This window comes from Pseudopipra pipra, chromosome 2 (assembly GCF_036250125.1).
Source record: "Pseudopipra pipra isolate bDixPip1 chromosome 2, bDixPip1.hap1, whole genome shotgun sequence".
In the NCBI taxonomy this organism is placed as follows: domain Eukaryota; kingdom Metazoa; phylum Chordata; class Aves; order Passeriformes; family Pipridae; genus Pseudopipra; species Pseudopipra pipra.
Window position 1 is genome coordinate 1,575,662 of NC_087550.1, and position 24,349 is coordinate 1,600,010.

At 37.7% G+C, this 24,349-nt stretch overlaps 1 protein-coding gene across 5 annotated transcripts in view; it reads left to right on the forward strand.

Annotated features, from left to right (window-relative positions):
• Positions 1-24,349, forward strand: part of ROBO2 (roundabout guidance receptor 2) — a 1,041,091-nt gene that overhangs the window by 637,602 nt on the left and 379,140 nt on the right. For all 5 annotated transcript variants that reach the window (XM_064642976.1, XM_064642985.1, XM_064642994.1 and 2 more), the window contains one exon: positions 1,679-2,005. In XM_064642976.1, the coding sequence (XP_064499046.1) occupies positions 1,679-2,005 (327 nt within the window). The remainder of the gene's footprint in view (positions 1-1,678; positions 2,006-24,349) is intronic.

The following is a 24,349-nucleotide window of genomic DNA, read 5'->3' on the forward strand; positions in this document are numbered from 1 at the left end:
TCTCAGGAAAACCTCAGCTCTCCCTTTCTTCCTGATACTCTTTGTAGGAACTTTTTAACACAGCTAGTGGGATTTTGTTGGCTTTTTGAGAATAAGCAATGAATTAAATTGGTAAACTTGTGTGGAGAGTTTATAAATACAAATGTCTCTAGTCAATGTGTTAAGCCAGCTTTTTAGTCCCATGTACTGTCAGGTGTTCATCTTTAATGGTGACTTCAGCCTTTTTCAGTGTTGTTTGTGGTGTTATGGACTAGAGATGATCACCTGAAAATTCTCCTTCTAGATTTTAAATGTCTTTTATTCTCCCTTCTGTTGACAAGAAAAAAAAATATCTTTCATTGCTAAATGTACCATAAATTAATCTGTGCTTAGTTTTTTTTTTCATATAACAGTAGTATGGATTATGGATTCCTTTGCTATCCTGGTAACAGACTTGGGAAGCCACTGAAAAAGCCCATTTGTGCAGCAGTGGTGTAACACTTACTGCTGTGGCAAGCCTTGGTTTAATGACCTCAGTGTTAGTAAAAGTCCAAGGGTGGATTCACTGTAGAATGGATCCTTATGCCTTTCCTCATAACTTGTGGAGTAAATGAGGCCTTGACAATGTTTTGAAGTTTGTAGTACCTAGAATATAATTAAGACACTGATGTTAAATGGGTTTTCTAGGACTTGGCAAAACCGCTGATCAGAAAATTGAAACAAACGTTTCACTAACCTGCAGAAGCTGACCTACCTTGTAATTAGGAAGTGCAGACCAGTTGTACTAACGTGGCAGCTCCACTCAAGGGACTTTTTTCAGGATCCATGCTAGAAAAGATTACTTCATTTTTGAGACCCAATGAAGAAGCATGAACTGCTGTGATGTGTTTCTTGCAGAAATGCCAGTTGTCAGGCTGATGTAGTCTAATGTGCAGTGGTGGACTGTGTCTGTACAACTAATGCTGAAGTGTTCCAGGCCAGGTTGGATGGAGTTCTGAGCATCCTGGTCTAAAGAAAAGTGTTCCTGTCCATGGCAGAGGTGTTGGAACTAAATGATTTTTCAGGTCCCTTCCAACCCAGGCCATTCTGTGATTCTCTGCCTGTGTGTGTGTATATGCATGCGATCCACTGAAAATTTCTAAAGTGAGCTGACATTCCAGATATCTGTATAGGGATTTTCTTTTTTTCCTTCTGTTTCCATATCTGAACTGTTTGTGGAAAAGGGATACAAAGCATACATAAAATACTATAAAGAACTGTTAACCAATGGGTGGTAAGATGCATTGGGTTTGGATGTCCTTCTATTGAATCTGGCAGATGAAAGGATGGGAGAGCAGCAGCCATGATTCTGAAAGCACACAGCAGTCTAGAAATAAATGTAAATAGAAAGATTATTGAAACAAGAAAGATTATTGTAACAAGAAAAAGATTGTCATGCATTATGTGTAAGAGATCCTCCTTTAAGCCTGGTACGGATTTGAACATGCCTTAGAGCTGTGTATCTGTAGTCCAGTTTGGGTTTTTAGGTTTAAAATATCTGATAGTCTCTGATAGCAGACAAAACAATATCAGGTGTGTACAGGTTTTCATATTTTATTGTTATTTTTTGAGGGGGGGGAAAACTTTATGACCTTAAAAGAGCAACTTGTGTTAAAATAAACTGTTCTCTCCTTCCTCTCTCCTTTTCCTTTTTCTCCAGGATCCCGTCTCCGCCAGGAGGACTTTCCGCCCCGGATCGTCGAGCACCCTTCAGACGTGATAGTGTCCAAAGGAGAGCCAACAACTCTGAACTGCAAAGCTGAGGGCCGGCCCACCCCCACCATCGAGTGGTACAAGGATGGGGAGCGGGTGGAGACGGACAAGGACGACCCTCGCTCCCACCGCATGCTGCTGCCCAGCGGCTCTCTGTTCTTCCTGCGCATCGTGCACGGGCGCAGGAGCAAACCCGACGAAGGAAGTTACGTCTGCGTGGCGAGGAACTACCTGGGAGAGGCCGTGAGCCGCAACGCGTCTCTGGAAGTGGCATGTGAGTAGTTTTGTACCATTAGCATTGGGTAAGGCTTCAGAGTTGCTGTTATTCTGTCGCCCAGCATCCTGGGAGGTAAGAAATGTGGATAAATATGAGCTGCTGCGAGTAGCTGCAGCTCTTTTAGTCAAGGCATTTTTACATCTGTTTATTCGGTAGCAGTGACTGTACAGAAGAAGTGATTTATACTGAAATGAGGTTCTAGCTGGTGTGTAAACATGATTGGCACAAACGTGGACAAAGGATAATTTTCCTCTGAAGAATAATCTAATTTTTAAATTATGCCTAAAGCTGGTTATACTGGAACTAATGTGGAAAAATACCTATCATTTAATCTAAGGTGCACTGTCTGTTTCTCTTTATCTCATCATCTGTTACCTCAGCAGAAGCAGACAGCTTCTTGGTGACTCATGTTCTGTACTGCTGGAAACCTCAATATATGCTCCTCTATCATGAACTTGATCCAGGCCTCATTCATTATGTCCATGGCAAGTGAAATTGTTGGCCATTTCTCATATCATCCAGAGCAGCCCTAGTCTTTATCGATTCCCTTTGTCTCAACAGAGAAGTCGACATGGCTCTTTCAGAGACCACCTGGCCTGCATGCTCTGCTTCCAGTAGAGTTAGCAGACATGTTCATTATCATTCACACAGAAAACAAACTCATCAGACATAAAATACAATGAGTTGCACGTGTTTTTTTTGCTGCTTAGTTATATAGGTTGAATAAACACTGATCTTTTTATTTAGAATGTGTATCTTCACATAGAAGTGTGTTTTAGTAGATTTATGAATGCTCTCCTCTTGCTGGACTTACTTTTTTTTCCTCCCACAGCTCTTCATCTGACAGTGGTTTCACTGAGATAAGTTTGAAGTAGGGCTTTAGCACAAACTTGTTTTGCTTAGTTGATAAAGAATGGATTTAAGTACACACTAGACAGTATGTTTTTTAAAGGGGGGAAGTACAGAAGAGAAATCTTTATTCCTGATGCCATCTGCAGACTTCTGTAGCTAATGTGGTTTGATCTTGAGGCTTCAGTTTTCTCAGAAATTGCAGAAAATGCCATATTTTAAATATTTAAATAGTGGAATAAGACAAGTAGAACAGACCTTTACACTGCTTTTCACCTGTTGTAGCCTAGATTCAGAACTGTGTCAAAAAAGGAAAACAGTTTTGGCACACCATCAAAGCACAAGTAAATGTGCCAATTAAAGGCATCACAGAAAGTTATTCAGTTTTGTAGGTATTTAGGAACTGAGGAGAAGATCAGTTTAAGGAAGGCTGAAATCTGGGTGAGTATGACCAGATAAAATTACTGGATTATCTGTGACTTTGTGCATGAGTTTTAACTGTCTGTTGAGAAATCCTAGGAGAGAGGCATAAACACTTGAAATCTTTATTGTAATCCTGTTGAGATTCAGAAATCTCCAGCCGAAGTTCAGAGGATTGTTCCAGTTGTACTTTGAGTCATCAAATTAAGGCACCCGATTATTCTGAAATGTAAATGTGCTCTGTATCCTGTCAGTTTTCACTGATCCCTTTTTCACTGCCTGCTGAGAGGCTCTTGTTACAACATCCGTGCTCTCTGGAGTTTGTCTAACAACTGTAGCTGGTGGCAGGTCATGCATGAACGGTGTGGGAGACAGGAGAAAACTTTAAATATAATAAAGCTGTGCTTCATTTTAGGGCAGGATCAACATGAACGTGAAACCTGAGATGTGAAACCGTAGCTGAGGTTTTTGCAGTAGCAACGTTATTGTTTTACTGTTTTCATAGGTTTGAGATTTAACTGTCTGAATCCCCCAATTAAATGGTTTAGCAGGCTAAAGTAGGCTCTCCTTTTTCACTTCAGCAGTGCTTTATCTTTCCTTGGGCCATACTGTAGCTGCAATTACAGCAGGGTCTTCATCAAAGGAGAAAAATGTAAATAATATATACATTGCTTGTTCACTTAATTTTAGAGATTCTGCTGTGGTTTTTGCTCACTGGCTTTAAAGCACGTCACAGTACTTGGCATGTATTGAAGGTGTCCTTTGGAGGATGATAGCAAAACTACACCTCTTTTCCCTTGGTTTTGAGATGCTTTGTAATACAATTCTGGTTCTAAATCAGATTTTCAGCTGACTTTCAGAGAAGAGTTATTTTAAGGCTCTTATTTGTTTTTCTCATGTCAGCATTTCTGGGCTGCAAAGGCTGGGCAAGTCTGCAGCGACCCATTTGCACGCTCAGGGAATGAGTTGCTGCTGACAGGCTGTTGTCAGCAGAGAGTCCCCAGTCACCTGTTCTCAGCTGCTGCTGGAAACTGTTGAGTTGCCTGGATCCTGCAGTCCTGGTCCATGGGAGGATGGCTCTGACTTGTGCTGTCTGTCATGGTGCTGAAAACTGTGCTTTCCACACTAGGCCAAGCTGTTTTCATCACCAGGGGAAAAAAAAGATGGTTGTCTTTTGCTGACAACAGGGTTCTGGATTATTATCTGACTGTAGGTGGCCTGAAATTGTGCCATTAGAGACAAACTGCAGCTTTTTACAGGTTTAAAATACTTGAGTCTGCTGTTTTAGAGAGAGAATCTGTAATTGTTTTACTTTGTTTAATAAATTGTCAGTTGCCAATAACAACTTTTGAATGATTTATGAAGAAATATTTATTGGGTTTATGTGTCTGTTAGATGTGTTCATGCTTATGCATTAAGGTGACAAACAGTGTTATTGTGCTTAATATCCTTCTATTTCCTTTTTTTTTTTTTTTTTTTTACCCCCTGCATGACACCTGCCACTAAAGCAGTGGGACTGAAAGTCTTCTGACATATCCATAGTTATGTGAAATACAGAAGTGACATTCAGCTGGGACACACAGTGATTCAGAGCAGAGTGTGACCTGTGTTGAATGCAATAATTTTGCCCATTGTTTTTTTTGGAGTGAGTTTTTGCAAGTTGCTGAAATCCCTAAGCTCCTTTTGATTGAGTAGCAGTTAACACCTTTCCAAACCTGATGAATTTAGGTACCAAGGCATGGCATAGGCTTTTAAATCCCTGTCTGTTCAGAGCATGTTCATATAGTCCAGGGCAGATGCTTTTGTGCTGATGTGTATCCTCAGAAGAATTTGTCTGTGCCAGTGAAACTGAAAAGAATTGCAATCTGGAAAGTTACTTAAAAAGCTTCATTAATATATAGAATGTGCTTTTAGAATTTTTTTGCCTTCAATTTGGGAAGTCCTTATTCCAGAAGACATTTAAGAAGAAATAGTTGGTATTTAGAAGAAAAAGTTGGTATTTGAAGGCACAATTTAGGATTGATATGTAATTCTCTGATATGACTTATTCTATTTAGTTCTTTCAATGCATTAATTCATAGTGTGCTTTGAGCAGATTACTTTTTCAGTAGGAGCCTCCTCAAAAGGGCAAAAAATAATGCTATTGCCAGCAGCAAACCCAGTCTTCTGATGTGCATGTGGCAATTTCTCATGTAGTGTTTCTGGTTTATGGTTAAATCATTAAAAATAAATGTTTTAGTCCTAAAGCATCTATGAATAAATGTATTCAGAAGAGTAAAACATCTTTTTTTTTTTTTTGTCTGTTAGAGTTATTTAATGGAAATTGAAAAGGGTTATTATTCCTCATAATTCCCAACCATTATTAGGAATATGTTGATGTTCAGATTTTCTTGGGAGGTTTTCAGAAGGCGAAGTAGACTTGAAATAGTCTACTATTATAATATATATATTATATAATATATATCATATATTATCATATAATATATATAATATATATAATATAATATAATAATATTATATATTATATATAATTATTATATATAATTATTATATATAATTATTATATATAATTATTATATATAATTATTATATATATAATTGTATATTATATCTAATAATAATAAAATGATGTATATGGGGCACCACGAGCGAGCGAGAGGAGGAGCGGGAGGGTCCCGCCCTGAGTCAGTGGTGGCCCCCGGGGAGAGCAGCTGGAGCCCCAGGTGTGAAATATGTGACAGCAGCTTGATCTATCGACCACTGTTAGAGGGGGCTCTGGCCTAAATGAAAATTCATGAAAAATTGATGAAGTCCCCAGATTATTTTTTTTTTTTTCCCTTTTCCTTTTGCGGTGCCGGGCCAGTGCAGCGAGGAGAGATTAAATGAGGTGTTGAACGCTTTAGTGGCAAGGAGGTTGTGGTTCAGAGGTCAGTGGGGGAGGGAGAAGACACATTTTCTACCTTACTTCCCTTTAAAAGAAAACATAAGGCTTTTCAGATTAGCTGGGATTTGCTGCCATTTCAATATACTAATAAAACTCAGGAATATTCACAAATAGGATTCTTTTCTGCATGGGTTGGCAGAGGCGAGGAGTATGTGGGTTGGTGAAAGCAGAAAGCAGTGGAAGGCTCTGAGTCATAATTCAATTGGAGAACCAGAAATAGATTGAATTTTGTAATGGCAGTATAAATTTGGGCTTCCATCTTTCTGAGCCTGTGCTTGAACTGAAGTCATTTGGAGAAAGAAGAGGTCTTGCATTATTTATATGCCAAAGATTGCTTGAATAGCAGGCTTTGGAACACTCTCCAAACATAATGATCCTGCTTATGTTAGATTCAAAACTGAATTATGTTTTTATCTGTAACAAGAGAGGTTATAGTAGTACACAGAGTTTAGTGTGAAGAGTCATAGGTGTATTGCAAAGCAAGCATAAGCCAGATCTTAAACATGGGAGGCAGTAATTTTGCAAATAAACAAGATATGTTTTAATGTTCAGTGAATGAAGGCTGAGAGGTATAAAATATATGCTGTGCAATCACATCTGTATCATAATGCTAATGACTGTTTGCTGCAGCATGTGCAAAAGGCTGCAGTATGTTCATAAGAATGGGAGTTATTAATTTAATTTGAGATACACTGTGCTCTTTTTTCACTGGATATGTGACTAAAATGGGTGGACGATTTTTTTGTCTAGTTTCTGTTCGATGTATGACTTAAATAGTGAAATTGTTATTATTTTTGTTACTGGTAATTTCAAAGTCTGATTTGCCTTGGAGTTACTTTCACACATGAAAAGTATGTCCTGTTCCTTTCCTTACACCTCTCTCTCTCTCATCCTTCTAAACAGAGTGTGAAGAGCTCTCTGTCTGAGCTGGCACTCCTTCCCTCTCATCAAGACAAAAGTGATTATTGTAGAAATTGGAATGCTGCAGACTGTGGTCTGGTCTATGAGCAATATCAGGACATTGAAAAGATCATGCTTTTTCTTACTCTGCATTTCTCTAAGTAGAAATTTAACAAACCATGGTTATTATCACAGCATGCTTAACAAAAATGAAATTCCCCTCACAGAAGAAAACAAATAGAATTGTAGCTGATTAGATAGTATGGAAAAAGGCAGATTTCATGAGCTGGTGGGAACACTTGAAAATTTCTCTGTACTTCTGAAGCTTGCAATAAGCAATTTCTGTGGGTTTTTCTGTGGATTGGGATGAAGCCATTGGGAATGTAGAAAACATTACATAATATGGCATTTTTATATAGGACAATTTAATTCTTACGGTTAATTTTATTAGAAATTAGAGAGGTTAATAAGTGTATGTTAGTGAAGACACATCAGATAAATCAAAACCTGACTTGACATCTCATTGCAAAGTTTCCTTTTGAGCCAAAAAAAAGTTGTTCTGATTATTTACTTTATTAGTCTAGATTTTAGCTGAGTATGTGGTTTAATTTCTTCTGAATTCACCTAGGATAAGAAATCTAGAAATTTGAGAGGGTGTGATTTTTTTTGTACCAATAGCCAGAGTGAACTAGAATTTCTGCAGTGTAGAGATGCTTTTCATCAGGATGAACTAAACTGTATCTCCTGTTCCTAGCACATTTCTCACAAACCATTCAAGTTTGTGCTTCAGCATTGATGCTTTCTCCATGTGGACAGAAGCAGTACTTCCCAGCATCCTCCACTGAGCTTTACACAAGTCACTGCATTGTTGCATCTTCATTTCTTAGCCTTTGAACTCCACCTGAACATGCAGATTTAAAAGTTTCCAAGGCTAAAAGTGGCTCCTCACATTTTAGGTAGATCCAAAGATGTTTAAAATTCTCTCAGTCATAATATCAAGCTGTATAATGCCTGTAGCTTTCTCAAGACCTTGTTCTTGTTCTCCATTGTCTTTTTCTTGCTCTTTTCATACTCTGGTCATCCTATAATAGATATTTTTTGGGGTAGAGGTTCCCAGCAGAGTGAACTCTAAAGAAAGATAGGTATGTTCACACAAAACAAGCAGGCTTGGTTATCAGAAGAGGGTTTGTTGTGAGCACTTAAGCTCAGCTGGTTACATGTGCCTGGTGAAAAATTTCCTTACCAGCGGGAAGTTGCTTGCTCTGTGTGAATTTATCCTTCAGAACAGGTGAGTGTGTCTTTGCCATGTGCTCTTGGGCACTGTGTAGTCACACAGCCTACTGTCATGCCCAGCATTCCTGCAGTAGAAATACTTCTCACTTCTAGAAATGGTTAGAGAAGTTGTTTGATTTATCCCTTGAATTCTTCTGCCCAGAATCCACCCTTTTTCCCCGCCTGAAAGGAACTTTGTGTTACATTTTTAGAAGCTATTTGCAGTGTGCTTGATCTGATTCTGCTTCTGGTAAGTTCTTGTGCATGTCCTCGTTTGATTTTGATCAGCTTCCTTCTTCCCCTTTCCTTTAATTTGATTTTATTTTTTAAAATCTAATCCTTCTGTTTATATAACTTCGAATGCTCTACCTGGTAAAATGTTGACAGCTAAGGAATTACTGGTGACTTCACAGAAACTTTTAAAGAAATCAGCTACTGGCTGATCTGTTGCTGTGCACATCAGCAGGTACTGATCTTTTGTTTTTTGGTTGACATTTCTCTGATTTTTAGTTCCTATGGGAAATGAAGGAAAACAAGATAACATTGCATTTTTGCAGCTCTGTTCCGTTTGCTCAGGAGCCTATGAGCACTATCTGAATTAAATGAAATATTAGCTATTGGTATGTGCTTCACTCATGTTGTACTATTCTGCAATGTCAGATAGGTTTAAAAAAGTACTCATTTTAAGCAATGCTTCAGACCATTCCTTTGCAAACTTTGCATGATCTCAATTCTAACTAAGTTCATTAGTATGGTAATTAAAAGTAATTATTATGGTGAGATTGGTGGATGTTTTACACATACACATCTATATACATATTGATAGATGTTTTTATTCTGATAATTATATTTGTTTGAAGACACCAAAACCTTATCCTTCATTTATTTTCCCTTTCTTTGTTCAGATATGTACTTCCCTCCTTCCTGTTCTTAGAGGACTCAAGTTTAATTGTGGTTTTGGTGATAGTTCCACTTCAAATGCTCCCACAGATATTATATTTTGAATAAGTTTCTAATATACGGAGTTTATGTGGGAAACAAAGCGGTGGTTTTGTTCCACTCCTCTTGCTTGAATTTTTGAAGTGGCAGTGATGTGAATATATACTGATGCTTGGGCAATTGCTTCCTTGGGCTAGAGGAGGGAGGCATGCACAGTCCCATTCTGCTGTCTCATGGATCTCTTTGCCACTGTACAAAGGGACGTGGTGATGGGAAGAACTGGGAGTGCTGGATCTCTGAGTTCCTGTATTCTATAGAGCTGTATTTTGTAATTCCATTCAGAAACATTTCAAGCTGCACTTTGAAAGGCAGTTTGATTGCCTTTCCCTTCATCCTCCAGCTCACTCACATTATTCCCTGTTCCTGTTGAAAGCCTGTCGTGGAACTTACGTATTCCAATGGTGAGAAAAATAATTTTCATGTTTCCCAGTGTAAACAGAAACATGCTTGATTTATGCTAGTTCTTGTGATTTTGGGTCACCTGTCCTATGAGGAAAGGCTGAGAGAACTGGGATTATTCAACCTGGAGAGGAGATGTCTCTGGTGAGATCTTATAGTGACCTTTCAGTACTTGAAGGTGACTTGTAAAGAAGATGGGGACAACATTTTTAGCAGGGCCTGCTGTGATAGGACAAGTGGTAATGGTTTTAAGCTGGAGGAGGGTCACTTAAGAGTATATATAAGGAAGGTTTTTAACTATGGAAATGGTGAAACACTGGAACAGGCTGCTCAGAGCTAGGTAGTGGATGCCTAGGTAGTTTCCAGGTAGTGGAAACATTCCAGATCAGGTTGGATGGGGCTCTGAGCAGCCTGGTCTAGGTGAAGATGCCCCTGCTTATGGCAGGGGAGTTGGACTAGGTGACCTTTAAAAAGTCCCTTCCAACTCAAACCATTTGATGATTCTATGATCTGGTTTTTTTCTTTAGTTGTTTTCTCTCCTTGGTATTTATAGACTACAGTGGTGTCACTTCTCATCTCTGCACACATTTTTTGAGACATGAGTGGGTAGATTGCATTTTATGTTTCCAGTTTAGAATCAGCAAGTAGAAATCATGTGTTCCACAAGTAGTTTAATTCCCTTAGCATATATACAATAATATTTCAAGACTTGCATGCTGGGCATTGTGAACTAATATAATAACTACCTTCACTGTTCCTTATCAGTCACTCATGTGATCATGGGTAACTTTTTAAGCATTTGGTAGCTCACAGTAATTCTGGAGTGATCAGATGCAGATCTTCCTTTGTGACCTGTAACAGATGAGCTTTACTTTGCAGTAAACTTTCCAGTGATCAGTTTGAAAGCAAACGAGCTTGCACTTTCTATTGCACTTCAATGAGTGTCTCCTGTGCTAGTCTTCAATATCATTCCATTCTTCATGTTTAATGTGATCCTTCTGTTGGGTCCTGCTGGGCTTGTTGCCTAATCTTGGCATGCCAAAGGAGGTGGTGGCCTTGGTGTTCAAAATTGGTAATTTTTTAAACCACCTGCATCTTGCTGGAGGACTTTGTTTCTACTGATTGGTCTCAAGCCTGCTCACCTGTTATGTAAAATCATTTGGTGAAATAAATGGGAAGGAAACAAGTTTCTGTTGGCCTATGAAGAAAATACCAACTCAGCAAGGCTAAGCCATAGGAATGATGCTTGTGGGAAGGAAATAGTTTCTTTCTGTTATAGTCTCAAAATACCAGTCCATACATGAGAACCTGAGGAAGAATATCCCCAGTTCAAGCAGATAAGGTGAGTAGCAATCCTGCAAAGGAAACTGTATCAGCTAATTTTTGGCATTATTTTTCAGGTCATAATGTAAAAAAAGGTATAAAGGTATAAAAGTTTTCAGGTATAAAAAGTTCCCCATCTGCTGACTGTTATAAACTCCTAAAGCTGACAGATAATAGCATGATCACTTTGTATTTTAGCAGTGACAAATGTGAAATAGAATTTTAGGTGTGGTTAGAATGAAAGGATTCTTGTGTTTTCTCCAGAGCAGCACATTTGAGGTAGTTTTATATATCATGTCTTTTATTTTACATCTAAGGCAGTGGAATAATGACCCACTGGGTCTCCCAGTTGGTCCATCTAGTGCAATGGTCCATCTTGGAGAGTAACAAAGACAGACACTGGTTAGGAGAATACACGAACTTACACACTTTAAAGCGTTTAAGCTCACGTGTCTTAAGTATAAACAATTTAAGTTGCTTATTCCCATCATGAATTCTCAAGAAATCCAGTTGTTTTTCTTCGTTAGAATCTGAAAAAGGCACAGGTAGTGGAAAACCTGGAGTAGTTGAAAGCATCTGGGTGAAACACTGTCACAGATGTTTGTTGTCTTTACTGGAAGATTGTCTTTATGAAAGAGATGTCTGCACGGAGTAAAGTTTCCATTCTTTCTCTGCACTTTGCTTTTCTCTTGGAGCATAGAATATTTGGAATGTTTTTAAATCAAGTAGGTAACAAAGCCCATATGTGAGCACAGTCTGGGTAAAAATTAGAAGCTACTGAGGCAAACTGGCAAGTTTAACTTTTTCAAGGTATGCCAGAATGGCTTCTTCTTTTAGCAAAGCATCTTTGTTACGAAACAGTAAATGGCAAAAAAAATTAACTTGAAATTACTTTTGGAAAGTACTTGCTTTTGTGTTCCACCTACACTGTTTCTAACTCTGTCTTCTCACTTTTATAGATTTCTTTTATGTTTCAAATTTAGAATCAGCAACTAGAAATCATGTCTTCCTCAAGTAATTTAATTCCCTTAGCATATATATAATTCTTATTCTACTGTACAAGCAGCTTAATTATCTGCTTTCAAACCTGTAAATTCCACTGCTAGAGAGGCATGTCTGACAGCCAGTGGTGGCAATTCTGAACATCAGTTATGTTTTCTTTGAGCTTCAGAGCCATCTGTTCAAAGCCATGGATCATGCTGATTGCAGAACCACAGGCAGAAGCCAAATATTTTGGTTGGTAGTATGATATCTTAAAAATATGAGGGATATTCTTCACTTTATTTACCTCCCTCTTCCTACTGGAAGAACACAGGTGACTTTCTTTGTACTTTTATTGTGCTCCTATTTGAGCAGCATCCGATTCTGAATGTATTAGTTACTGCAGATTTTGGGCTTTTTAATGGATTTTATATGTGTTATGTAAATTTTGATTCTATCAACCTTATTGAAGGTGTGGAAACACCACCCTCCCTCCTGGGTGCACTTAAAAGAAATAAACTTTTCTGAAAATGGGCCACGGGGAAAGAAGTTGCAGCAATCCAAACAAAAGAGTTTGCTTTGTCTTTAAGAAATTGGCATCTTACAAAAACAACTCAGAAAGAAAACCAACCAACTGAAAAAAAAATCAAACCTCAAAACAGCACCACTATCCCCTCCACCCCCCCAACCTCCAAAAATCCCACAAAAAACAAACCATTAAAATTTGATCTGTGAATTGCTGTAGAATTTTCCATATTTCCCCACCAGTGTCATTCATCTGAATGACACCTCCACTGAAGGCCCACGCTTCAGTGGAAATGTGGAAATGGAAATGTGGAGTTTGGGACAGAACCCTGGGTTTTTTTATCTTGGATTTTCTTATCAAATAACTTGCTCGGATTGTAAGGACTTACTTTCTCTTGCTAGAATAAAAGCTTGTCTTTGACTTTTTTATATAATTCACTTGCTAATTTTCCTATTCATCAATATATTTTGACTGGTTATAAATATACTGTGCAGATCTAAGTTTATATTTCACTTTTCTTGTTATACAGCTGCCTACTGAACAAATAAGAACTTGGTTTCTGCTGGATCAAACCCCTTCCCAATTTTATTCCAGTGCTGCAGATGTGTTTAAAGGTAGATTAATAATACTAATTTCCATCTCTCTTGGAAATAATTGCACTTTTGCAGGATGGTTTATGATGAGGAGTGGATGTAAGAAGTAGAAGTTACGAGTATAAGAAAGGAAGAGTTTTGTTTCAGCATGTCATCCAGTTCCTGTCAGTGACATACAGAACAGGATAACATACAGGATAAAGTGTGCAATATAGTTATTAACAACTTAACTATTTGCTCTCAAATTATAATTAAGTATTGGCAATATTATTTAGGATCTGTACAGTATACACCTATTTAACTATCATATATTTTATTTATAATTTTTTATATATATGCATGAAATATATATATATGAAATGCATATATACTCTAAACATAAGATTAAAAAAATTAGAATTTATCATTGATGCACATTAAAATCCCTAAGTAGGGGACATTGTAGAGGTTTGTGTCATCTCTGCTGTCTGTGTTTCAAAGAAGCTTCTTTGTCAGGTGCACAGTGTGCACAATACAGCTGCAGCATGAAATGCATTTCCATCCACTGCCATTGTTTACTGCAACCAGTCTATGACATCGTGCCCTCTTTTTGCTCCTTTCCCTTAATCCAATACATATGCCAATAGTTACAGAAGAAATACTAAACTGATGTTATTTTTCTGATTTTTAGTGGTCCTCTCTTCAGCCTTCATGCTGCTGCTTGATACCTACCAGATATTTGTAAAAAAAAAAAATCTATTTCCTTTTGTTCTTTTTCTGACCAAGTAGACTGAAACCCACTCAAGGTGCAGTGTAAGTGAGGGTTTGTTCTTGTCTCCATATGTATCATCACCTGGAGGCAATATGTCCAGTTGTGCCAGCTGTTTTCCCACTGCCTATCCCAAGCTCCTCAGCTGAGGTGACCTCTGAGGTGCTGCTGCAGTGAGTGATGGAGTTATTGAGATTCAGACCCCCCGACCCTGACCCCTCGCGGCCTTCCTTTCACTCATCCATCTTCCCAGCCCCACAGGCTGCCATGTGCTGTGTGGAGACAGGATTAAACAAGTGTGAATAAACAAGTTCAAAGCTTTCTGTCGTGGCTGCCAACACAGAACGTCAGGAAAATGAGACATTAATAACCCAGTGCTGGGGAGGCACGTTGATTTGCCACGGGAGCACCTGGGGAAAGTGCTGCTTTCTATGTGGTCAGGTTTGTGTGTGCCAGGAAAAGTTTGCTTTGGTCTACCATTCTTCTTAGTCATGAAGCTGGCAGGAGTCAGACCAGAGGTAGAATACATCATCCAGAAAGGTGCTGAAAAGCTGCATCCTTTGCTTGGATCATGTGTTATTTGGGCTATGACTCACCAGAAGTGATCAGAGAGGGTCTTTTGTGGTTTTGACCTAATCTGTTTACAAGAAAAGACAATTTGAGATATGTTGCCAGAATTATTTTCTTAAGAATAATCTTACAAGAGGAGTTTTGTGTTTTATCATAAAAAAACCCCTTTTTTCTGTAGTATGGTTTCAGTTTGAATCCGTCTCTGTGGGTAAGAGGCTGAGATAAGATATGCTTGTTGCCACAGTGGTTTCAGGTAGTGCCTGTCTTCTCTTTGTCAAGGCACTCATTTCACCCCGTGGCACTTTCTGATCAGTTGACTAGTCAGTGATTAAATACATTTATTTAGTTCAATGGGTCAGAGATGTTGTAGTGGTTAGAAAATTACTGATGGATTATCAGTTCCATCACCTCTGACATCCAGCCTTAGCACAGTTCATCATCTGAGAATTCATAACGTGTTTGCCTGAGCAGTAACATGCTCAGCTACCTGAGTGATCATGGATCTGGGTACTGGGAATGTTGTGCTCAGGGTTGATAGGACAGATGTCACAGAATTTAGAAGAGCATCATCTTTTTTGGTGATAAACACACTTATTAGTACCAACTACTAAAGAGTGTTCTGGGGTCAGAAACAAGCTTAATAACTTACAAAGCTGTAATTCACTGATTTCCTGAAGTGTTTCGAGAAATAAAAGTGCTTTTCAGAATGGAAGAAGCTTTGGCTTTAGAGCAACTGGACAGTTGTGAGGCAGAAAACATGCAATGATTTTTGAAATCTAAAACTGGCAAATTCATATTGAAACAGGTATCTCTTGAGAGACCTATTAATTCCATCCTTGACACACAGTAAACCTTGTCATTGCTGTCTGATGGCCTGTCTAAGATTAGGGATTTTTTAGAGTCCAATTCTGGAGCAAGCCCAGTTGGGAACGGCATACTACTGTACTTCTAGGTAACAGTACATTTATTTACAGATGGATGAGTTGTTGGTGCTCCTGTGCTGAGGTTTTTATTTTCACAAATTCGTGTGTACCCGCAAAGAAAAATCTTGGTGTCAGAAAGTGACACCCAAAGCCTCGTCCTTCCAGCAGATGAACCAGTGAAAATGTGCAGGTGATTTCAATCTAATGTCAGTAAGAACTTCATTAAAGAAGATAAAATCATTGTTTATAAAAATTAGAAATGGCATCAGCTTCTTAGCCCAAATACGAAATACACATTGTGTGCTATGAAAGAAGTGTAAAGGGAATAATGGACATGGTTGCCTCAGAGACAAGTCAAACAAATGTGCCTTCCAAATGGCTGTATATTCAGGAAACTTATGAAAATTAACAGGGAAAAAATGCCCAAAGAAAATGTATTAAACACACTTTGTGGGTTTTTGTTTTGTTTTTATTTTTTCCCCTCTCATGGTACTCCTGATAGGATTAAAAGTTGAGAGTGACTTGTGAAGCAAATTTATCCAATACTCTTTTGGGCTGTTGACCTCAAAGATGCAGCTGAGAAAACTGCTGAATGCAGTAGTGAAGTGAAATCTCTCATAGTGAAGAAGTTCCAAGTTTATTTATTGTCATTATTCTTCATCTTGCAAAGTGGTCCACACAACAGAGCCAGGATGGGGTTTCATTGTGGGTAGGTTTGGGCAAATATGACTTTTAATCCATAACCTATTGGACTCCATAAAAGGTGATAAGAGGGAGTTTTTAGGGAAGTGTTGCTTTCATCATTTAAAGTCTAATCAATCTTCTATGTTGGAATTATACCAGCTATTAACAAATGTCTTTATGGAAGTAAATTGTTAATGATTTGCTTCTGTAGTGGGCTTAATGTTTAAAGTTCAAGGAGTTGTAATCCTTAATTCTTACAATTCTTAATTTAGTGGGTTTTATTTCTGGGAGGCCTAAGAGTCTGTTTCTTTTCCTTTCTACTTCTTTAGGTTTTTCAAGTACCTACTTCCTATTCTTCTTTTAAATCATAAATAGCTTTAGGTTCCAATTAATATAGCAGCTCCATAGAAACATCTTTTAATTTCAAACAGTTTACAAGTGTGACATTTGAGACCTTTAATGTCATGTGCAGCCAAAGGGGAAAGATGATTCCAGAGAAGGTAAAGTGATTGATTTTTTCTTTTCCTTTTTTTCAATGATTAAACTACATTTTTATTGCGAGTACTAAAATGAAAGTCAGACCCAAACCTTACATTCAGTGCTTGTATCAGTTAACCAATTAATGGATCATGTTTAAGCTCTTGAATTCTTTCATAGGTTAAACCTGCTGTCGCTACAAATAGAAATCTGAGTTAAAACTTTGTGGAAACAGGCTGCAGAAACATTTTTTTTTTTCTTTTTTTCAGTTTGTAATGTCCATTGTATAAAGTATTTACTAATGCAGATTTTGATTTTCCCCTTTTACCTAATATTCCTTCCAGATTCTGATTAGAACGAGAGTGCTGTGGTTTGAGTTCTTTCTTCTGCTACAGATTTCTAGGTATTATATATATATATAATTATATATTATATTGTATATTATATATATACCACCCCTATTTTACAAACTGTTGGGCACCACCTTTTTATGTCCAAAGAGTTTGTGAGGCTCAAGGTGCTGCTGCTGGGCAGTGGTACAATTTTCTTACTGCAAAAGTACCCTACTTTTTACTGCCTCCTTGATTTTTCTTTTTGTAAGCGTTTTGAATAAGGTGAGAGGGAAAAAATGATAAGAAAGCATTAATCTAGAGGGGATTATCCCAAAGTGTGGAAGAATATATGCAGTACTTCAAATGACTTTTAACCCAAGTTTGACATCTGACTTGCTTTAGAGTTGATAATATCCTTTTGAGATCCCTGATTAATAACCAACCTCATTAATTCTCGTGACTTCTCTTGTTTCTTTTTATTGACACATAAGATGTGTTATTTTAGAAAATGAATTCCAGTTCTTTGTCACAATTCCCTGTTACAAAAAATGAAGTAAGGTTAAACTACACATATGCTCGGAATATGACAATAGTTCTGCTCTTTCACTGGGGGAAGCATGCAGGAATTATCAAGTTAGACCCTAGAATTTGCATCAATTGTTGTGATGTCAAAGCTGCCATATTAATATTCTCAATTTTCCATTTCAGTGGGTAAGTATAATACAGATCAATCTTATGAGGTTTTAGGTACACTAAGTACTTCTTGCTTTTACAGCTGTATGGTCTTGAGTTAAAAATAAGCTTTTCAAAATATATAGTCATAACTGATAAAAAACTTTTAGTTTTAAATAAAGGGGAATTTAACCAGGAAGGAAATTAAGTATGTAAGTTTTGTCTGATTTTCTTAAAACTGAACATGCTATCTTTGGATTGAGAAATAGTGTTTAAATCTTTATAAATTTGTAGAGTTTCTTTCCACCAAGTTTTTAGGTGGGCCTAAGAATGAAAGCTGCTTTACAGAAGAGAGCTATGTGTAACATTTATTAGGATAGATGATGTTCATTGCTCTAATATCTGGATGTATTAATGTATTTTCCTAACTAAATACTGAGAGGAAAAATCAGATATCTTCCCAAAAAACGAATGCAGTGCTTACATTGTTAGATTCAGAGCTGCAAAACCAAAGATTTCTCAAATTTATACCAGGAGTGTGAAAACTTTTTATAATCTAACTCAAGCCTTTGTTCAGTATACCAGGTTTTGCTGATATTACAAGCCTTAAAATAGATTTAAAAATAAATGGTTGTGATCTCTCATCCTGACAGCACATTGCTCTGGTGAAATAATGTCAAGAGCCATGTCTGATGGATTTGAAGTTGAATATGGGTGGCCTGTATTTCCTCTTTCCTAACTCTGCACCCCGTTACTGACTCTCAGACTGGGATAAGCCTGCACTGCATTTATTCTTTACATTCAGCAAAGACACATGGGGACACTTTGGTGGTGGCCAGCCAGGAGCCACAGGAAATTGTGCACTCAGAAATGGTGGGACTTTAAATGTACTTAAATCTCAGGAGGAATCAGGAACAGAGAACCAAGCCATGTCTCCTAAATGTAAATGATATGTGGTTTGATGAATAAACTGGTATATCATTCTATCCTTTCCTCTAGTTTTTAAGAAATGTAACCACTCTGTTTTCCTTATGAGTCCCTATGGAGATGCTCTTGAACAGAAGAGGTGGTAGATTTTAGGTAATACATGAGCATTTATTATATTTTTTAATATATTTTCTTGTTTTCCTTAGAGATTTAAAGGGGTTCTAGTGTAGAAGATAATTAGTTTACTGCTATGCAATTTTGTTAGGGAGTAAGATACTACTGCTTGGGGGTTTTTTAAGCGATTTAACATTTTTAAAGGCTCCTTCCCAAACTTCTTATCAGTAAGACCAAGGTGTGTAAAGATAAGGCAGAAGTTATTTTGGCTCCTTCTGGCGTGTCCGTTTGAAAACCAATGCAGTGTGATTTCTAACAACTGACACTTCTTTCCACAGCATCTTTGAAATGAACCAGTTCAAGATTCTTGGGCTGCCTTGAACAAATTTTGGTTTTGGGTGCAGGGTCAGGTGAAGTTTAGAGGTGTGTGGAATCAGGAAGGAGCGTGATTTGTGCTTGTAGAAGTAGCAAAGCTTGATTTGTTTTTTAAGGATACCCAACTCTGTTTGGGTTTCAAATCTTAGGTTGCAAGCCCCCATTTGAATGGTTTAGGTTAGCAGAAGCTAAAGCAGGGCAGATTCATTTCTTATGTAGATCTGTTCTTAGGTTGGGTCTGGCAACACCAAGTGCCAAATAAACCAGTTCCTTTCTATAATAATTTATTTAACAAGGTCTCCCTTTTAGAGCACGTTTTTCTGTGTTTGTAAGGAAGAAATAAAATCTAAACTGATGCTTCCATAGCTTTCTGGCAAGAAGGGTAATGAATTCTTTTTTTTCTGTGACACCTAAGTATGAGCTGAAGTCCTCCCTTAGACCACGGTCTCCCTGTACTTGCACTTTTCACCTGGTTGGCATTTTTCACCCATTTGGCACCTTTCACCCTTGTCTCTAAGTAAGAACAGTAGTGAACTACCTGTTATTTGTATCTGCATTTACAGTTTCACACAAACAGCTGAGAAGTTATCCCTAGATCTCACCAGAGAATCTACCCCATGTTAACAGCCTTGCAGAACTTTGGGAGCTCCCATTTGATAACAGGGAAAGCACAAAGGAATGCGTGGCTATTTCTGAGCCCTCGTCTTCTGAAGGTTCCCTTTTCCCCTTGAACTCCTGATCTTTTTCAATCTTCAGGTGGAAAAGTGACTTTAGCTTCAGTCACTGCTAAAACTGTTGTCAGTATTGAATTTTAATGTTCACTTTTCCCCCAAATTTCAAATTTTACCTGTTATATCTAAAATTTGCAAGAGTCAGTCCATTAAAACAAAAATGATACTTAAACTGTGCCTTGGTTCTGGGGGTGTTAGTGCATGTGAGCTTAGGTATTTAGCATGAATTCATTCATGTTATTTCCTCTATTTTACCATAATATGTGTTGTTCAGAATTGTTATAATCCAGCAAAGAAAATACAGAGCACTTATATAATAATGAAATAAATACTTAAAAATTTTTAGTGAATTTATTGAATTGCTCTTTTCTGAAGCCTTATCAGGGCCATAAAACTGGCAGTGTAACCCTTGTGTGTCCTGAAGAAACTTTGGTCACATTTAGCCAAGTGAGGTACCACTGTCCACCCTGGGCACAGCAGGCAAAGTGTTCCTTTAAAAACTGGGCTGTGTCCTCTGGGGAAGAGAAATTCCAGAGACCACCATGAAGTTGAAGTGAGGCTTTCTATTGTGTGTGCAGCTCCCAGCCTTTGTACACGTTTGACCCCCAAATGACAAAATAAATGAAAGCTGCTCTTCAAAGTAATGCAATCAGTTCAGAAATATTGTGCTAATAAAGTTATAAATCCTAATTGAAAGATTTATGGCAATCCATTTAGTTGTTACTAGGTTATTTGTGACAGACAGATGCAGAGTAACCTGATTAGAGTCAGCATTGTGATGACTTGTAACTGCAGAGGGGAATAAAGCTTTAAACCATTGTCATAGCCCATTCTCTGAGATGCATTTGGAAGCAGATTTGAAAGAAAATATATGACCCTTAAGTGTAGGTTTGCAGCTGCCTCAGATAGGTTGGCTCAAAGAAAGTGCTAAAATGACTGGCAGGTCTTTCTTTACCTAAGTTTTAATTTGTAACTCAATTTTCCAGATGGATTTAGAAGAAACTCTATTGAAACACACATTTCAATATAAAATTAATTTTCCGCTCATTTTCTACTTAATATCTCATGTTAGGAAAAATTAGTCTTAATTCAGTCAATAACAGAAATGCTTTTAAGGAGTTTATTCTTTAGGGTTTGATTTATTTTTTTTTTAACAAGCTTTATGAAAATATGTGACCTATATGGACACACCCTTGAAAAATGTAAAAGCAGTACTTTTATTCACTTAGCTTTACTGGAGCCAAATAATAGTTTCACAGGTACTACAAAGAGAAGGAAGCTAGTTGCTGTCTGGTACACATTCCTAGATTTAATATCTCAAAAATGGACATTGTTTTCATACTTACTTTAATATACATATATATATATATAGTCATACAGTTACACCCTTCAAATTGTTCTACAAGTGAGAATTAATCCAGTTTTGTATTAGATTTGTTTGACCTGTTTATGATAAATTGGATTAATGGGTAAAAAGGATACAGTTTTGTATAATCAGGAATAAAATGTACTAAGTTTTTGAATAATGCTATAATAATGTGTATTGCAAATCAGTTTTTGCTCCTAACTTCAGTGCACTTGAAGGCTTTGGCACAATAAAGCAATAAAATGATTCAAGTTCAGGCTTATTGGCAAGTGCTGGTCTTAGCCTTTCTGATTAATACAGGTCTTTTTCTGTAATATGTCAATTTATATTATAGTCAAAGTTATAATCAAAATAGATGTCATAGTTACAGCTGTCAAAGGGAACTGTTTTGACAGAACTGCTTTTGTATTGAGAGTTAATGATTCTTATGGCTCTAACCTTACAGAACAGTATGCTTTGCTTGCTGGCATTCATTTGACAAACTTTTTCTGTAATGCTGTAGGAGGAAATATTAACTTAGCAGAACATATCAAAACAGAGGGTGAACTATAGATATGATCAGTGAATGGATTATTAAACTTTGTGTTTATGTAGAGTAGGGACATGTCTTTGACAGGTTGCAATACTGTTTAATTTTCTGTTAATATTGACTAGTAAGTGTATTAAAATAGTAGAAAATAATACCAAGCAGGAAAAATTATAAAGTGTGTGTCTGTATTGGTATATTTTTGTAAATTTGTGTCTGTTTGTGTGTTATATGTATCTGTTATATTCTAGATAATTATTATTGTCATCTTTAGATTATCTTCTCTTTTATTCCAAGATAAGACTAGTTTCTGTTGACTGTCACCTGACCTAGTTGTGATCATTTGAAGAGGCCAAGTTTGGCTCTGCCTTCAGGATAGTTTCTTGTGAGTGCTGTGATGGGGAAAGAAACAGGTTATAAACTTTGCCTCTTTCTAAACATGAGTTTTTTATGAGCCAAAGCTCTCTGAATAGCTCTTGAGAGTGTTCTTCCTAAACTCTGGAAGGATTTTGGAGCAGGTTACAGTTCCTGGATACTTAGGACCAGATGTACATGAAACTTTTCACTTTGCTATCAAAACCTACTGAAGAAATCACCCTTTGCAGGTGTGAACTGCCAGGTTCTGAGATCCTAAGCAGTCAGGTACCCTGAAGATTTCATCAGTGTTATGTGTGTTCAAGCCCAGGAGAGCAAGCAATTCCCAGCTATTGTGGGGGAATTCTTTCTAATGGTGTTCACTTGAAGCTCAGGGACCAGGAATGGTTGAATAATTCCCAAAGTGATGGATTAGCGTGCAGAGAGCAGTTGGAGTGGTCAAAGGTGCATGATAAATGTAATTTATCACCTGGATATTACTGCTGTGTTTCTGGGGTTCCTAGGGGACAAGTACAAGCACATTTTGGAAACTGGCAGAACTTCTATTTTTAATCTGCAAGTCCTTATTTTTAAATATCTCTTTAAACATGAGCAGCAAAATCACTGTGATTAAAGCTATCAGTGCAGGTTTGTGAAAAGTATTAGAACAGGTTTTCCACTATCCAGGAGTATTAATGTTAGCCACAAACTGTTGTGATATGGGAGCAAAAGGAGACCCAGGGAGTGCCATCTCTTTTCAGTTAACTTTTATTCTACTAGAATATGACCATTTCACAAAATTAAAACTTGAAATAGACTATTTTAAGAACCGTAATAATGAAATTTTGGTTTTCCCAAAGCCTTTTCCACTTTGGAATTTGTAGTGAAGCACAGAATTATGATAATGTGGAATAAATGGCTAGGCTCCTCAAAGTAGTTTGGTCTTATTATGTTAAGAAGGCTGTTGAAAGAGCCTTAAATTAGTGAAGGAGATGATCAGCTGATGTGCCTGGGTTCTGTATCACTTACTTCCCTCTAATTTTGCCCCAGGCATGCACCTCAGATGCCTTGCCCTACTGTTGCTAATAAAGGCTCTGGTGTACCTTTGCTGCATCTGTAGAAGTCAAGGTGATCCTGGAAGGTGCTTGCACTCAACTTCCATTAATTCCAGAGATTCTTGCTTGGAAAGGTCAAATGAAGCATCATTTCCTTGCGTATTTTCCCCCCAGTTTAAACACACAACACCCCTAGTCCCAGGTTTCTTGTTAGGGTTGGTTAAATCTTATTCTGAATCTAGTACCTAACAGCCACCATTAAATTCTCTAAATGCAGGGTAACCACGTGCTATTTTAACTGGAAAGAGAAAATCTGTTTTGCTAGTTCTCATCTTAAATGTTTATTCTCCATCTCTACCTTTACTACTTTGCTTCCTAATCTCTTAAGCAGATTTTATAAAGACTTACATTTGGTTCACTGACATTGCTTATTCTAAAACCTAGAAAATGTTTCCTAAATGAAGAAAAATTTGTTGCAAACTGCATTTGGGGTCAGTTTTAATTTGCAGTTGTAGTATGTCACAATATAAGTAATTCCTTATCAATCTGCAAGGTGGCTGAGGTAGTACTGAACTGAAGATTATTCTGGGAAGTCTCAAGTGTTTGTCTCAGGTACCACTGCTGTGTTGTTTGAATCAAGAATCAGAAATGCTGCGATGGGCACATTTTGTTTGCTCACATCACTGTCTGTCAACACTTCAGGAACCATTTCAGTGCCCTGTTTGCTGCTGCTCTCCCTGATCAGAGCATGACTTGCTTACTAAGATTCTCATAAAATAATCATTTAATAGCAACTCTGAGCCAGAAGACAAAAGGAAAGGGCGTTCAAGAGCTCATTGCTAATTTCTCTCCCAGCATAATCCAATCAGTCCAGCTCTCCAGCCAGGACTTATAACCCTTAATAAGTCACTCTATTCGATTAAGAGGAATTGATTTTCTTCTACTGTGGATCATAGTGATTATGATGAATATGGTATCTGCTGCTCACTTCCCTGTCTTCCCTGCTAGTGTCCATTTGTTTGCAGGGTGGGCAGGTAAATGAGCCAGAGAGATGACACGGTGTCATTAACTGCAGTTGGTGTCAGCACTCTGACAGCTGTGGAATTGAGGTGTCTGTAGATCAGAGTAGGAGCCAGTTGTGAGGATCTCACACATCAACCCTGTACTTTTGACAACTCTACTGACAGTCTGAAGTGCAAGAACTGACGGGACAGAGATTTGAAATTGCAGCCAGGAGAGCAGCTTGCGATCGGTGGAGGTGTGGTGGCAGCACATGGGCCA